A 14,775-nucleotide genomic window follows, 5' to 3' on the forward strand; every position below is an offset into this window, starting at 1 on the left:
CCCCCAATGTATCTCGGTAACTAAGTAGTTCAACGGGGAGATGTCGGCCAACCCATCAGTCTTACTGGTTCGTTCTGGGTCTGACGAATTCTCCTGAGGTTCGGTTAGAGACTGAAACCGGGTGTCAGGCTGACAGGATTCCAGACGGACGAATATTCCCCTTTTGGGAGCGCACTCGAAGTATCTCTTCCCCTGCCAGGTTCCGTCAGATATTCCTTTGTCTTCGTCCTGTGTAACGGAGCACATCGTGTTAACATCTGTTAATCACACTCAACCGCAGATTCTCCCCCCCCCTCCCACCGCCCCTAGCTCAGCGGGTTAAGGCACTGCCCGCTGGACAGATGCACCATAAAAGGCCAGAAAGAAAGGACTCGTATTATTACAGCACCCGTCACAACCTCAGGATGTCCTGAAACATTTCAACCACAAGAATTTGCATTTATATAGCGCCTTTAACGTCGTAAAACGTCCCATGGCGCTACACAGGAGCGATTATCAAACAAAATTTGCCACCGAGGAGATATTAGGACAGGTGACCAAAAGCTTAGACAAAGAGGTAGGTTTTAAGGAGTGTCTTAAAAGGAGGAGAGAGAGGTGGAGATGTTTAGGGAGGGAATTCCAGAGACTTGGGCCGAGACAGCTGAAGGCACGGCCACCAGTGGTGGAGCGAAGAAAATCCAATGAAGTACTTTTGAATCTAGTCACTGTTTTAATGTACGAAATCCAGCAATCAATTTATGCACAGCAAGATCCCACAACAGCAATGAGATAAATTACCAGATTACACTGTTTTTTTAGGTGTTGGTTGAGGGATAAATATTGTTCAAGACACGGGGAGAACTCCCCTGCTCTTCTTCCAAATAGTGGCCATGGGATCTTTTAAGTCCACCTGAGAGGGCAGATGGGGCCTCGGTTTAACGTCTCATCCGAAAGTCGGCACCAATGCCAGTGCAGCACTCCCTCAGTACTGCACTGGAGTATCAGCCTAGATTATGTGCTCAAGTCTCTGGAGTGGGTTTTGAACCCACGACCTTCTGACTCAAAGGCAAGAGTGCTACCCACTGAGCCACGGCTGAAGCTGGGCTCACAGGTGTGGAACATACAATCGGCAGAGGTACAAGAAGGTGACCACACTCCCCCACCGAGAGTCAACATCTCGGGGTGGGGAGGGCGAGTGCCGGGGGCGGGGAGGGCGAGTGCCGGGGGCGGGGAGGGCGAGTGCCGGGGGCGGGGAGGGCGAGTGCCGGGGGCGGGGAGGGCGAGTGCCGGGGGCGGGGAGGGCGAGTGCCGGGGGCGGGGAGGGGGAATTCGACAATGAGCTGGACACAGGGTTGGTGGGACGTGTGTTCCTGAATCACGAACCACCCACCTCCCCCCCCCCCCCCCCCCAATCACGCACCAGGTTACATCGTGAGCCGTCGAGGCAGTTGTCCTCGGGCGGGAGGAGGGGGCTCAGCAAGATCGAGCGTGGGTGGAAGAAGCCATTAGAAAGAAGGATGTCCCCAAAGAACCAGGGCCATTCTGCTCGGTGGGTGAACACATCGTACAGGACGCCAATGAGGAGAGAGTAGTGCAGCGGTCTCGATACCGGAATGCACCACAGAGGATCAGGTTCGAATCCCGACACGGCAAACGTGCAAAATTAAATTCAGTAATTCCCGTAATTTATGGGGTTGAGCATCAGGGAAAATGAGCATGAGCTGCCATTTGGTTGTTTAAAAACCCAAACATGTTCACTTATGTCCTTCATGGAAAGGAACCTGCTACCCAGTTAGGCCTCCAACGAGACAATATGTTACATCGAGTCTATAGCACAGAAAACAGGCCATTCGGCCCAACTGGTCTATGCCTGCATATATACGTCACACGAGCCTCCTCCCTCCCTACTTTATCTGACCCTATCAGGATCCCTCCTATACCTTTCTCCCTCATATGCTTAACCAGCTTCCCCTTAAATGCATCTATTGCTATAAGAACATAAGAAATAGGAGCAGGAGTGGGCCGTATGGCCCCTCGAGCCTGCTCCGACATTCATAAAGATCATGGCTGATCTTTGACCTCAACTCCACTTTCCCGCCCGATCCCCATATCCCTTGATTCCCCTAGAGTCCAAAAATCTATTTATCTCAGCCTTGAATATACTCAACGACTCAGCATCCACTGCCCTCTGGAGTAGAGAATTCCAAAGATTCACAACCCACTGAGTGAAGAAATTCCTCCTCATCTCAGTCCTAAATGGCCGACCCTTATCCTGAGACTATGCCCCCTAGTTCTAGACTCTCTAGCCAGGTGAAACAATCTCTCAGCATCTACCCTGTCAAGCCCCCTCAGAATCTTGTTTGTTTCAATGAGATAGAAATCATAGAAATTTACGGAACAGAAGGAGGCCATTTGGCCCATCGTATCTGTGCCGGCCAAAGAGCTATCCACCTAATCCCACTTTCGAGCTCTTGGTCCGTAGCCCTGTAGGTTAAGGCACTTCAAGTGCACAACCAAGTACTTTTTAAATGAGTTGAGGGTTTCTGCCTCTACCACGCTTTCAGGCAGTGAGTTCCAGACCCCCACCACCCTCTGGGTGAAAACATTTCTCCTCAACTTCCCTCTAATCCTTCTACCAATTACTTTAAATCTATGGCCCCTGGTTATTGACCTCTTTGCGAAGGGAAATAGGTCCTTCCTATTCACTCTCTACCCCAGAGGGCTGTGGATGCTGAGTCATTGAATATATTCAAGACTGAGATAGATCAATTTTTGGACTCTAGAGGAATCAAGGGATATGGGGATTGGGCGGGAAAGTGAAGTTGAGGTCTAAGATTAGCCATGATCTTATTGAATGGCGGAGCAGGCTCGAGGAGCCATGTGGCCTACTCCTGCTCCTATTTCTTATGTTCTTATTCTATCTAGGCCCCTCATCATTTTGTACACCTCAATTAAATCTCCCCTCAGCCTCTTCTGTTCCAAAGATAACAACCCCAGCCTATCCAATCTTTCCTCATACCTAAAATTTTCCAGTCCTGGCAACATCCTCGTAAATCTCCTCTGCACCCTCTCTAGTGCAATCACATCTTTCCTATAATGTGGTGACCGGAACTGTATGCAATACTCGAGCTGTGGCCTAACTAGTGTGTTATACAGTTCTAGCATAACCTCCCTGCTTTTAAATTCTATGCCTCGGCTAATAAAGGAAAGTATCCCGTATGCCTTCTTAACCACCTTATTTATCTATTCTGCTACCTTCAGGGATCTGTGGACATGCACTCCAAGGTCCCTCTCTTCCTCTACACCTTTCAGTATCCTCCCATTTATTGTGTACTCCCTTGCCTTGTTTGCCCTCCCTTACCTCACACTTCTCTGGATTGAATTCCATTTGCCACTTTCTGCCCACCTGACCAGTCCATTGATATCTTCCTGTAGTCTACAGCTTTCCTCCTCACTATCAACCACACAGCCAACTTTTGTATCATCTGCAAACTTCTTATTCATGTCCCCTTACATTTAAGATCCCGTGTGCTTTTTTAACAGCTTTATCAACTTATCCTGCCACCTTCAAAGATTTGTGTATGTTCACCCCCATCTGCCACCATCTTGCCCATTCACTTAACCTGTCTATATCGCTTTGCAGAACCTGTGTGTTCTCCTCACAGCTTACTTTCCCACCTAGCTTTGTATCATCAACAAACTTGGATACATTACACTCAGTTCCTTCATCTAAGTCATTAATATATATTGTAAGTAGCTGAGGCCCCAGCACTGATCCTCGCGGAACCCCACTGGTTACAGCCTGCCAACCTGGGAATGACCCGTTTATTCCTACTCTCTGTTTTCTGTCCTTTAACCAATCCTCTATCCATGTTAATCTATTACCCCCAACCCCATGTGCCCTTAACTTGCGTAACAATCTTTTATGTGGCACCTTATCGAATGCCTTTTGAAAATCCAAATATACTACATCCACTGGTTCCCCTTTATCTATCCTGCTAGTTATACCTTCAAAAAACTCTAATAAATTTGTTAAACATGATTTCCCTTTCATAAAACCATGTTGACTCTGCCTAATCATATTACGATTTTCTAAGTGCCCTGTTACCACTTCCTTAATAATGGATTTCAGCATTTTCCCGATGACTGATGTCAGGCTAACTGGTCTGTAGTTCCCTGTTTTCTCTCTCCCTCCTTTCTTGAATAGCGGGGTTACATTTGCTACCTTGCAATCCACTGCTATTTGCCTCAACTACTCCTTGTGGTAGCAGGTTCCACATTCTTCCCACTCCTTGGGTAAAGAAGTTTCTCCTGAATTCCCTATTGGATTTATTAGCGACTATTTTATATTTATGACCTCTCGTTTTGGTCTTCCCCACAAGTGGAAATATTTTCTCTACGTCTACCCTATCAAATTTTTTCATTATGTTAAAGACCTCTATCAGGTCACCCCTCAGCCTTCTTTTTTCTAGAGAAAAGAGCCCCAGCCTGTTCAGCCTTTCCTGATAAGTATATCCTCTCAGTTCTGGTATCATCCTTGTGAATCTTTTTTGCACCCTCTCCAATGCCTCTATCCTTGGAGACCAGAACTGTGCACAGTGCTCCACGTGTGGTCTAACCAACATTCTATACAAGTTTAACATAATTTCTTTGCTTTTCAATTCTATCCCTCTAGAAATGAACCCTAGTGCCTGATTTGCCTTTTTTCTGGCCTTATTAACCTGCGTTAATCCCTCTGCTCCTCTATCCCGTTTAGACTCTTATTATCCAAGCAGTATGTGGCCTCCTTATCCTTCCTACCAAAATTCAGCACCTCACACTTACCTATAGTGAAATTCATTTGCCAATTACATGCCCATTCTGCACGTTTATTAAAGTCCTCTTGCATTTTGACGCATTCTTCCTTTGTATTAACTACACCCCTCAATTTGGTGTCGTTCACAAATTTTGAAATTGTACTTCCGATTCCCGAATCCAAATCGTTAATGTAAATTGTGAACAACAGTGGTCCCAGCACTGATCCTTGTGGAACACCACTTCCCACCTTTTGCCAGTCTGAGTAGCTACCCTTAACACCTAATCTCTTTTTTTGTTCTGTTGCCAACTTGCTATCCATTCTGCTACTTGTCCCCTGACTCCACATGCTCTGACCTCAGTCTTGAGTCTACAATGCAGCACCTTATCGAAGGCCTTTTGAAAATCCAAATATATTACAGCTACTGCATTGCCTTTGTCTATTCTTTCTGTTACCGTGTGGTTGACTTCAATTGCCCTCTGACGTGCCCCTGATCACAACTCAATGACACTGCTCGTCAAAAGTGCGTGATGCCCCTGCAGTCGAATGGCCCGGCACATTGTCTTTGCTGACACATGAAGAATGGCCACTTGGGTCAGGCAGAGGAGGTCTCCCAATGCCTGAATCACAATCTTCAGAGAGATAAAGGTGGAAAACACACACACACATAAGGGGAATTATCACCATCAACATAGTGCCTTTGACGTGGTGAAAACATCCCAAGACCCTTCATCGAGGCGTAAGGAAAAAAAAATGGCAAGCCGAAGAGGGAGACATTAGGAGGTGTTATCAAAAGCTCGGTCAAAGAGGAGGGTGTTTAAGGAGGAGATGGAGGGAATCCCAGAATGTGGGACCTGGGTGGTTGAAGGCACGGACTCCAATGGGAATTGTACACAGAGTCTTCCATTACGGCACAGTCACTGCATAGTGGCAAAAAGTACCAAAAAACGTTTCCTTACCAGCTCGATGCCGGCACGTTCCCCCGTCATTCCCGCAAGGTGACCCATCCACTGGATGACTCCAGTCACCGGATTCCCGTTGTCCAACTTGATTTGTACGACAGATTTGACTCCCAGCCAGCGCTGGGCTCCACTCCCCCCGTTCTCCGAGACGTGTTGATTCGGGCCTTGCTGGGAGGGGGCGCCGTCCACCGAGGTTTCCCTGGCTGGAATGGAAGAAAATCGACTCCTCAGGTCAGTGCGGCTCACTCGCTCACTCACTCACTCACTCACTCTTTTGGTCAGGGTCCCACGTCCCCACCAGTAATCCTACTCCGAGGGCCACACCCTGCGTTTCCCCGCACACGCTCAGCTCCTGAATTTGCGGCCCGCTTTGAGCAGTTGCCACGTGGAGGCCAGGCACATCCCCAGAGCAAGAGGGCACTGCCCACCAGTATTGTTCCCTTGCCCTTATTTTTGACGGAGAGCGAGTAATGGAGAGGGAGCAGCACCGAGGCACGTGGAACAGCAGGTCTAGTGAATGGGAGATGGTCTGCGGGTGGCCCCAAGGTGTATGTCTCTACACAGTATTATAATCACAGTGTTGTCACAGGAGGTCCAAAGAGACTTAGGGGTCCATGTACATAGATTATTAAAATGTCATGGACAGGCACAGAAAATAATCAAAAAGGGTAATGGAATGCTGGCCTTTATATCTAGAGGACTGGAGTACAAGGGGGCAGAAGTTATGCTGCAGCTATACAAAACCCTGGTTAGACCGCACCTGGAGTACTGTGAGCAGTTCTGGGCACCGCACCTTCGGAAGGACATATTGGCCTTGGAGGGAGTGCAGCGTAGGTTTACTAGAATGATACCCGGACTTCAAGGGTTAAGTTACGAGGTGAGATTACACAAACTAAAGGTTGTACTATCTGGAATTTAGAAGATTAAGGGGTGATTTGATCAAAGTTTTCAAGATATTCAGGGGATCCAGTAGGGTGGATAGAGAGAAACTATTTCCGCTGGTTGAGGAGTCTAGGACTAGGGGACACAGTCTAAAAATTAGAGCCAGGACTTTCAGGAGTGAAGTTGGGAAACACTTCTACACACAAAGGATGGTAGAAGTTTGGAACTCTCTTCCACAAACGGCAGTTGATGCTAGCTCAATTGTTAATTTTAAATCTGAGATTGATAGATTTTTGTTAACCAAGGATATTAAGGGATATGGGGCTAAGGTGGGTATATGGAGTTAGGTCACAGATCAGCCATGATCTCACTGAACGGCGGAACAGGCTCGAGGGGCTAAATGGCCTACTCCTGTTCCTATGTCACTAGGCCCATTTTGGTACTAACACAATATTTGTGTCGGTAACTTTAATATAGTACAGTACATGTCAGCACCATTAACGACTCTCCTACCACTAACTTTAATATTGTACAGTACATGTCAGCACCATTAACGACTCTCCAACCACTAACTTTAATATTGTACAGTACATGTCAGCACCATTAACTACTCTCCTACCACTAACTTTAATATAGTACAGTACATGTCAGCACCATTAACGACTCTCCTACCACTAACTTTAATATAGTACAGTACATGTCAGCACCATTAACGACTCTCCCACCACTAACTTTAATATAGTACAGTACATGTCAGCACCATTAACGACTCTCCTACCACTAACTTTAATATAGTACAGTACATGTCAGCACCATTAACTACTCTCCAACCACTAACGGGCCTGTAACCACCACCAATAACTTGCATTTATATAGTGCAGGGGGAGTGTCGGAATCATCCACAAGAAGGTGAGGGACCCGATAAATCCACCATTTCTACCTTATTCAACAACAACCTGCATTGATATAGCGTCTTTAATGTAGTTAAACGTCTGACGGCGTTTCACAGGAGCGATTATCAAACAAAATTTGACACCGAGCCATTAGGACAGGTGACCAAAAGCTTGGTCAAAGAGGTAGATTTTAAGGAGCATCTTAAAGAAGAGAGAGCGAGAGAGGTTTAGGGAGGGAATTCCAGAGCTTAGGGCCGAGGCAGCTGAAGGCACGGCCGCCAATGGTGGTGCGATTAAAATCAGGGATGGGCAAGAGGCAAGAAGCAAGAATTGGAGGAGCGCAGAGATCTCGGAGGGTTGTAGGGCTGGAGGAGGTTACAGAGGTAGGTGGGGGGGCCGAGGCCATGCAGGGATTTGAAAACAAAGATGAGAATTTTAAAATCGAGGCGTTCCCGGACCGGGAGCCAATGTAGGTCAGCGAGCACAGGGGTGATGGGTGAACAGGACTTGGTGCGAGTTAGGATACGGGGCAGCAGAGTTTTGGATGAGCTCAAGTTTATGAAGATGGGAGGCCGGCCAGGAGAGCGTTGGAATAGTCAAGTCTAGAGGTAACAAAGGCATGGATGAGGGTTTCAGCAGCAGATGAGCTAAGGCAGGGGCTAAACACCAGTGTTACACAGCTCTAAATACTCTCCCAGACACAACCTAATTTTCCCGTAGCAGTGGTCTCTGCCTCAACCACTTCCAGTGGCAAAGCATTCCAGGCTCCAAAAAATCCTCGGTGCGAAAAGATTTGGGAGGATAGAATCTACAATTATGCTGCCGTTTACAAAAAAAAGGGAGAGGGATAAACCCGGCAATTACAGGCCAGTCAGATTAACATCAGTGGTGGGGAAACTTTTTGGAGACAATAATCCGGGACAGAATTAATTGGCACTTGGAGAAGCATGGGCTAATAAATGAAAGTCAGCAGGGATTTGTTAAAGGAAAAGAGTGTTTGACTAACTTGATTGAGTTCTTTGATGAAGTAATGGAGGGGGTTGATGGGGGTAGTGCAGTTGGTGTTATGTATATGGCTAAAGGCATTTAATAAAGTGCCATATGATTGACTTGTCAGCAAAATTCAAGCCAATGGAATTAAAGGGACAGTGGCAGCATGGATACGAAATTGGCTAAGGGACAGAAAGCAGAGAGTAGTGATGAATGGTTGTTTTTCAGACTGGAGGGAAGTATACTGTGATGTTCCCCAGGGGTCAGTATTAGGACCACTGCTCTTTTTGATATATATTAATGACCTGGACTTGGGTATACAGGGTATAATTTCAAAGTTTGCGGATGACACAAAACTCGGAAATGTAGTAAACAACGTGGAGGATAGTGACAGACTTCAGGAGGACATGGACAGACTGGTGAAATGGGCAGACACATGGCAGATGAAATTTAACCCAGAGAGGTGTGAAGTGATGCATTTTGGTAGGAAGAATGAAGAGAGGCAATATAAACTAAATGGTACAATTTTAAAGGGGGTGCAGGAACAGAGAGACCTGGGGGTGTACATACACAAATCTTTGAAGGTGGCAGGACAAGTTGAGAAGGCTGTTAAAAAAGCATGTGGGATTCTGGGCTTTATTAATAGAGGCAGAGAGTACAAAAGCAAGGAAGTTATGCTAAACCTTTATAAAATACTGGTTAGGCCTGAGTTGGAATATTGTGTTCAATTCTGGGCACCACACTTTAGGAAGGATGACAAGGCCTTAGAGAGGGTGCAGAAGAGATTTACTAGAATGGTGCCAGGGATGAGGGATTTCAGTTATGTGGAGAGACTGGAGAAGCTGGGATTGTTTCTCCTTAGAGCAGGGAAGATTAAGGGGAGATTTGATAGAGGTGTTCAAAATCATGAAGGGTTTTGTTTGGATAAATAAGGAGAAATTGTTTCCAGTGGCAGAAGGGTCGGTAACCAGAGGACACAGATTTAAGGTGATCAGCAAAAGAACCAGAGGCGAGCTGAGGAAACATTTTTTTTAACATTGTAATGATCTGGAATGCACTGCCTGAAAGGGTGGTGGAAACAGATTCAATAGTAACTTTCAAAAGGGAATTGGATAAATACTTGAAGGGAAAAAAATTACAGGGCTATGGGAAAAAAGCAGGGGAATGGGACTAATTGGATAGCCCTACCAAAAGAGCCAGCACAGGGTTAATGGGCCGAATGGCCTCCGTCTGTGCTGTATTTATTATGATACTATGGATACAACAGGACTCACCCTTTCCATACACTCTCTTGTACAATTTACTGAAATGCTCACGATAGCGAGTTTCTTAAAGTTGGTTTCAGAAAGGGACAAATCCTCCCAGTGCGCCAATCCTCCCAGTGCGCCAATCCTCCCAGTGCGCCAATCCTCCCAGTGCGCCAATCCTCCCAGTGCGCCAATCCTCCCAGTGCGCCAATCCTCCCAGTGCGCCAATCCTCCCAGTGCGCCAATCCTCCCAGTGCGCCAATCCTCCCAGTGCGCCAATCCTCCCAGTGCGCCAATCCTCCCAGTGCGCCAAGTTACTCTCCATTAACTCCTGTCATCTTCAATTCCAATGTCCTGGACACTTCCCCATCAACTCCCATTTTCTAGTGTTCCAACAGTCCTCTTCCTATTTACTGACACTAAGTGGGGAGTCAGTAATGAGGGCTGCCCAATTTAAAATTATCACTAAGGGAGCGAAGAGAATGGTTGGGGGAAATTTATTTTACACAGAGGGATGTTGGAGCATGGAATGCTTTGCCAAAGGGAGTGGTTGAGGCACGGGCAACTACACCTTTAAAGGGAAGAGTTCATAAACAAACACTTGAAGCAGAGGAAGATACAGGACTACGGGGAAGAGAATGGAACAGTGGGTTTCATTTTAGGTTGATGTAGTGCTCTGGGGACCAAGGGACCGTCTACACTGTCCCATCAAACACTCCCAGGGCAGGTACAGGGTTAGATACAGAGTAAAGCTTCCTCTACACTGTCCCATCAAACACTCCCAGGGCAGGTACAGCACGGGTCAGATACAGAGTAAAGCTCCCTCTACACTGTCCCATCAAACACTCCCAGGGCAGGTACAGCACGGGTCAGATACAGAGTAAAGCTTCCTCTACACTGTCCCATCAAACACTCCCAGGGCAGGTACAGCACGGGTCAGATACATGCAGCTGGAGGAGTACTTTTGAAGTACAGTTGCTATTGTTACGTAGGCAAATTAATAAAACCGTGCTCTTAACAGGGACAATTAAGTGGCCCTTGGATGCCAATGGACAGGGCACTGCACACACACACTGCACCTGGGCACAGACCAAAGCAGGAACTGGCAGAAGAACTTCCGTCTGCCAGTCCCAGGTCTCCGTCACAGGTACCAGTCTGAAATCGGCTCCCCCCCCCCGCCCCTCTCTCCCCCCCCCCCCCCCCGCCCCTCTCTCCCCCTCCACCCGGTTGAGACTCACAGGTCGTGCGCCTGATGCCCCTGATGGGCTGCAGCATGTCCTCCTTGATCACCGACTCCAGCGGCACCTTCCACGGCACCTTCTGTTCTCCTTCGGTCGTCGATTCCTGCAACACAGTGAGGCAGCCCTCAGCTCAGAGACATCATAGAAAATAGGAGCAAGAGTAGGCCATTCGGCCCTTCGGGCTTGTTCCGCCTTTCAAAATGATCATGGCTGATTGTCTAACTCAGTACCCTGTTCCCGCTTTTCCCCCATATCCCTTGATCCCTTTAGCATTAAGAAATATATCTATCTCCTTCTTGAATACATCTAATGACTTGGCCTCCACTGCCTTCTGTGGTAGAGAATTCCGCAGGTTCACCACCCTTAAACGGCGAGAGACTGAAAGAGGAAAAAAAAAAGAAAAACAAAAGAAGATTCTCGCCGATGGAAAGACTGCTGTAAAGAGCTAAAGTGAGGAAACAGTGAGAAAGGGAACGAGGATAGAAGAGAGGGGAGCTGGTTGGGCCTGTGAGTGGCAGCGCCATGCAGAGCCAGCTTCGAGCCCTGGTGTGTGCTGGGTTAGGAGTAGAGGGGCTACAGTTGGCCTCAAACGCCCCTGGACTGAGGAGGGGGGGAAGAATCAGCCAGGGTTCCAGTTTCCCATCGAAGTCTAGTGGTGCCAGCTGGAAAGACAAAGAACTTGCATTTATATAGCGTCTTTCGCGACCTCAGCACGGACCAAACGATTCACAGCCAATGAAGTTCTTCTCACTGTTGTAATGTAGGAAATGCGGCAGACAATTTACGCACAGCAAGATCCCACAAACACCAATCCAGATAATCTGGTTTTTTTTTAAGTGTTGTTGGTTGAGGGATAAATATTGGCCAGGACAGTGGGAGAACTCCCCTGCTCTTCTTCGAAATAGTGTCATTGGTTCTTTTGACCAACACACCAGGATCTTTTACGTCCGCCTGAGGGGGCAGACGGGGCCTCAGTTTAACGTCTCATCCGAAAGACGGCACCTCCGACAGCGCAGCACTCCTCAGTACTGCACTGGGTGCGTTAGCCTGGATTATGTGCTCAAGTCTCTGGCGTGGGACTTGAACCCACGACCTTCTGACTCAGAGGCGAGTGCGCTACCCACTGAGCAACGGCCGAAAGGGCAAGTGTGAGAACGGTCACGCTCGACTGAGCTTCTCTCTCCTCTTCACCCCACCCCCCGCCCCTGCATCCGCCACCCCCACACAGCAAACGCGAATCTATTTTGCAGAGTCTATTTAAACATAGGCTCGATGAATTTAAGCAAACAGAACTCATGGCTGAAACTACAGCAACCTCTCCCGATAAAAGCAGGATTATTTCTCCAGCAAAGTACAGTGAGCTGAGAATAGTTTCACAAAACAAATTATGTGCGTAAAATCAATCCCAGTCACTTACAGCAGTGCGGTCTCCAGGAGCGATTGATGGGGGAATTACCCAATCATCTCCATTCTGGCTGGGACTTGTGATGTCACTACATGCAGTCACGAAAGAAAAAGACCCTTGGCCGGTGACGTCTTTTCTGAAGCAGGATTACTCACCAATTCAAAGTCGACCAGTACTGTCGAGCCCCCGTTGGTGATGCCCACCACTGTCCCCTTTTTAATTTCCTCTCCCACATAGATGGCCACGCGGTCTCCCGGGTTCACTGGGTAATCCCCCGACGCGTCGTTCGTCTCTCCGCCTGCCGTGCGCTCGTACTGCCCGGCGGCCCCAGAGCTCCGCTGCGCTTGGATCTTGTTGAACGGCACGAAGGTGCCACACTTTTCCTTGCAGTGGAAGTAGTGAATCCCGCGAGCACTCCGTCACTTTGACCATCTGCTTCCCCCTCCACCTGGAAATGGGATCGGAGAACGTTTAAAGACGACACTCGTTGGGATCTATGAAATAAACGGCTGGGAAAAGGAGGAAGATGGGAGGGAGGGAGGGTTCCATCTGCAAACCCCCCTCCATTCGGACTCCCCGTTCCATCCGCACCCCCCCCCCTCGACTCTCCGTTCCATCCGCCCCCCCCCCCTCGCACTCCCCGTTCCATCCGCCCCCCCCCCCCCACCCATGAACTCCCCGTTCCATCCGCCCCCCCCTCGGACTCCCCGTTCCATCCGCCCCCCCCCTCGGACTCCCCGTTCCATCCGCCCCCCCCTCGGACTCCCCGTTCTATCCGCACCCCCCCCCTCGGACTCCCCGTTCCATCCGCCCCCCCCCCCCCCGGACTCCCGTTCCATCCGCCCCCCCCCCCCGGACTCCCGTCCATCCGCCCCCCCCCCCCTCGCACTCCCCGTTCCATCCGCCCCCCCCCCCCCTCGCACTCCCCGTTCCATCCGCCCCCCCTCGCACTCCCCGTTCCATCCGCCCCCCCGCCGCACTCCCCGTTCCATCCGCCCCCCCGCCGCACTCCCCGTTCCATCCGCCCCCCCCCCCCGGACTCCCCGTTCCATCCGCCCCCCCCCCGGACTCCCCGTTCCATCCGCCCCCCCCCCTCGCACTCCCCATTCCATCCGCCCCCCCCCCCCCTCGCACTCCCCGTTCCATCCGCCCCCCCCCTCGCACTCCCCGTTCCATCCGCCCCCCCCTCTCGCACTCCCCGTTCCATCCGCCCCCCCCTCTCGCACTCCCCGTTCCATCCGCCCCCCACCTCCGGACTCCCCGTTCCATCCGCCCCCCCCCTCGCACTCCCCCGTTCCATCCGCCCCCCACCCTCGCACTCCCCGTTCCATCCGCCCCCCCCCCTCGCACTCCCCGTTCCATCCGCCCCCCCTCGCACTCCCCGTTCCATCCACTCCCCCCTCACACTCCCCGTTCCATCCGCCCCCACCCCTCGCACTCCCCGTTCCATCCGCCCCCCCTCGCACTCCCCGTTCCATCCGCCCCCCCCCCTCGCACTCCCCGTTCCATCCGCCCCCCCTCGCACTCCCGTTCCATCCGCCCCCCCCCCTCGCACTCCCCGGTCCATCCGCCCCCCCCCCTCGCACTCCCCGTTCCATCCGCCCCCCCTCGCACTCCCCGTTCCATCCACTCCCCCCTCACACTCCCTGTTCCATCCGCCCCCCCCCCCTCGCACTCCCCGTTCCATCCGCCCCCCCTCGCACTCCCTGTTCCATCCGCCGCCCCCCGCCCCCCCCCCACACAATCCCCGTTCCATCTAATCGAGGGGTTCAGGTGGTTTATATATAGAATAATGGATACCCGGAGTGAGTTACAGTCTGGAATCTAATCGAGGGGTTCAGGTGGTTTATATATAGAATAATGGATACCTGGGAGTGAGTTACAGTCTGGAATCTATCGAGGGGTTCAGGTGGTTTATATATAGAATAATGGATACCCGGGAGTGAGTTACAGTCTGGAATCTAATCGAGGGGTTCGGGTGGTTTATATATAGAATAATGGATACCCGGGAGTGAGTTACAGACTGGAATCTAATCGAGGGGTATCGGGGGGTTTATATATAGAATAATGGATACCCGGGAGTGAGTTACAGACTGGAATCTAATCGAGGGGTTCGGGGGGTTTATATATAGAATAATGGATACCCCGGGAGTGAGTCACAGACTGGAATCTAATCGAGGGGTTCGGGTGGTTTATATATAGAATAATGGATACCCGGGAGTGAGTTACAGACTGGAATCTAATCGAGGGGTTCGGTGGTTTATATATAGAATAATGGATACCCGGGAGTGAGTTACAGACTGGAATCTAATCGAGGGTTCGGGGGGTTTATATATAGAATAATGGATACCCGGGAGTGAGTCACAGACTGGAATCTAATA

General features: G+C 49.9%; 1 protein-coding gene across 1 annotated transcript in view; it reads right to left on the reverse strand.

The window, feature by feature from the left end:
- cyldl (cylindromatosis (turban tumor syndrome), like) overlaps positions 1-14,775 on the reverse strand; it is a 41,210-nt gene that overhangs the window by 24,166 nt on the left and 2,269 nt on the right. Inside the window, 5 exon segments of the mRNA XM_067996423.1 lie at positions 66-228; positions 5,734-5,939; positions 10,987-11,092; positions 12,550-12,797; positions 12,800-12,842. Coding sequence (XP_067852524.1) covers positions 66-228; positions 5,734-5,939; positions 10,987-11,092; positions 12,550-12,797; positions 12,800-12,842 — 766 coding nt within the window.

This window comes from Heptranchias perlo, chromosome 2, assembly GCF_035084215.1.
Source record: "Heptranchias perlo isolate sHepPer1 chromosome 2, sHepPer1.hap1, whole genome shotgun sequence".
Lineage (NCBI taxonomy): Eukaryota > Metazoa > Chordata > Chondrichthyes > Hexanchiformes > Hexanchidae > Heptranchias > Heptranchias perlo.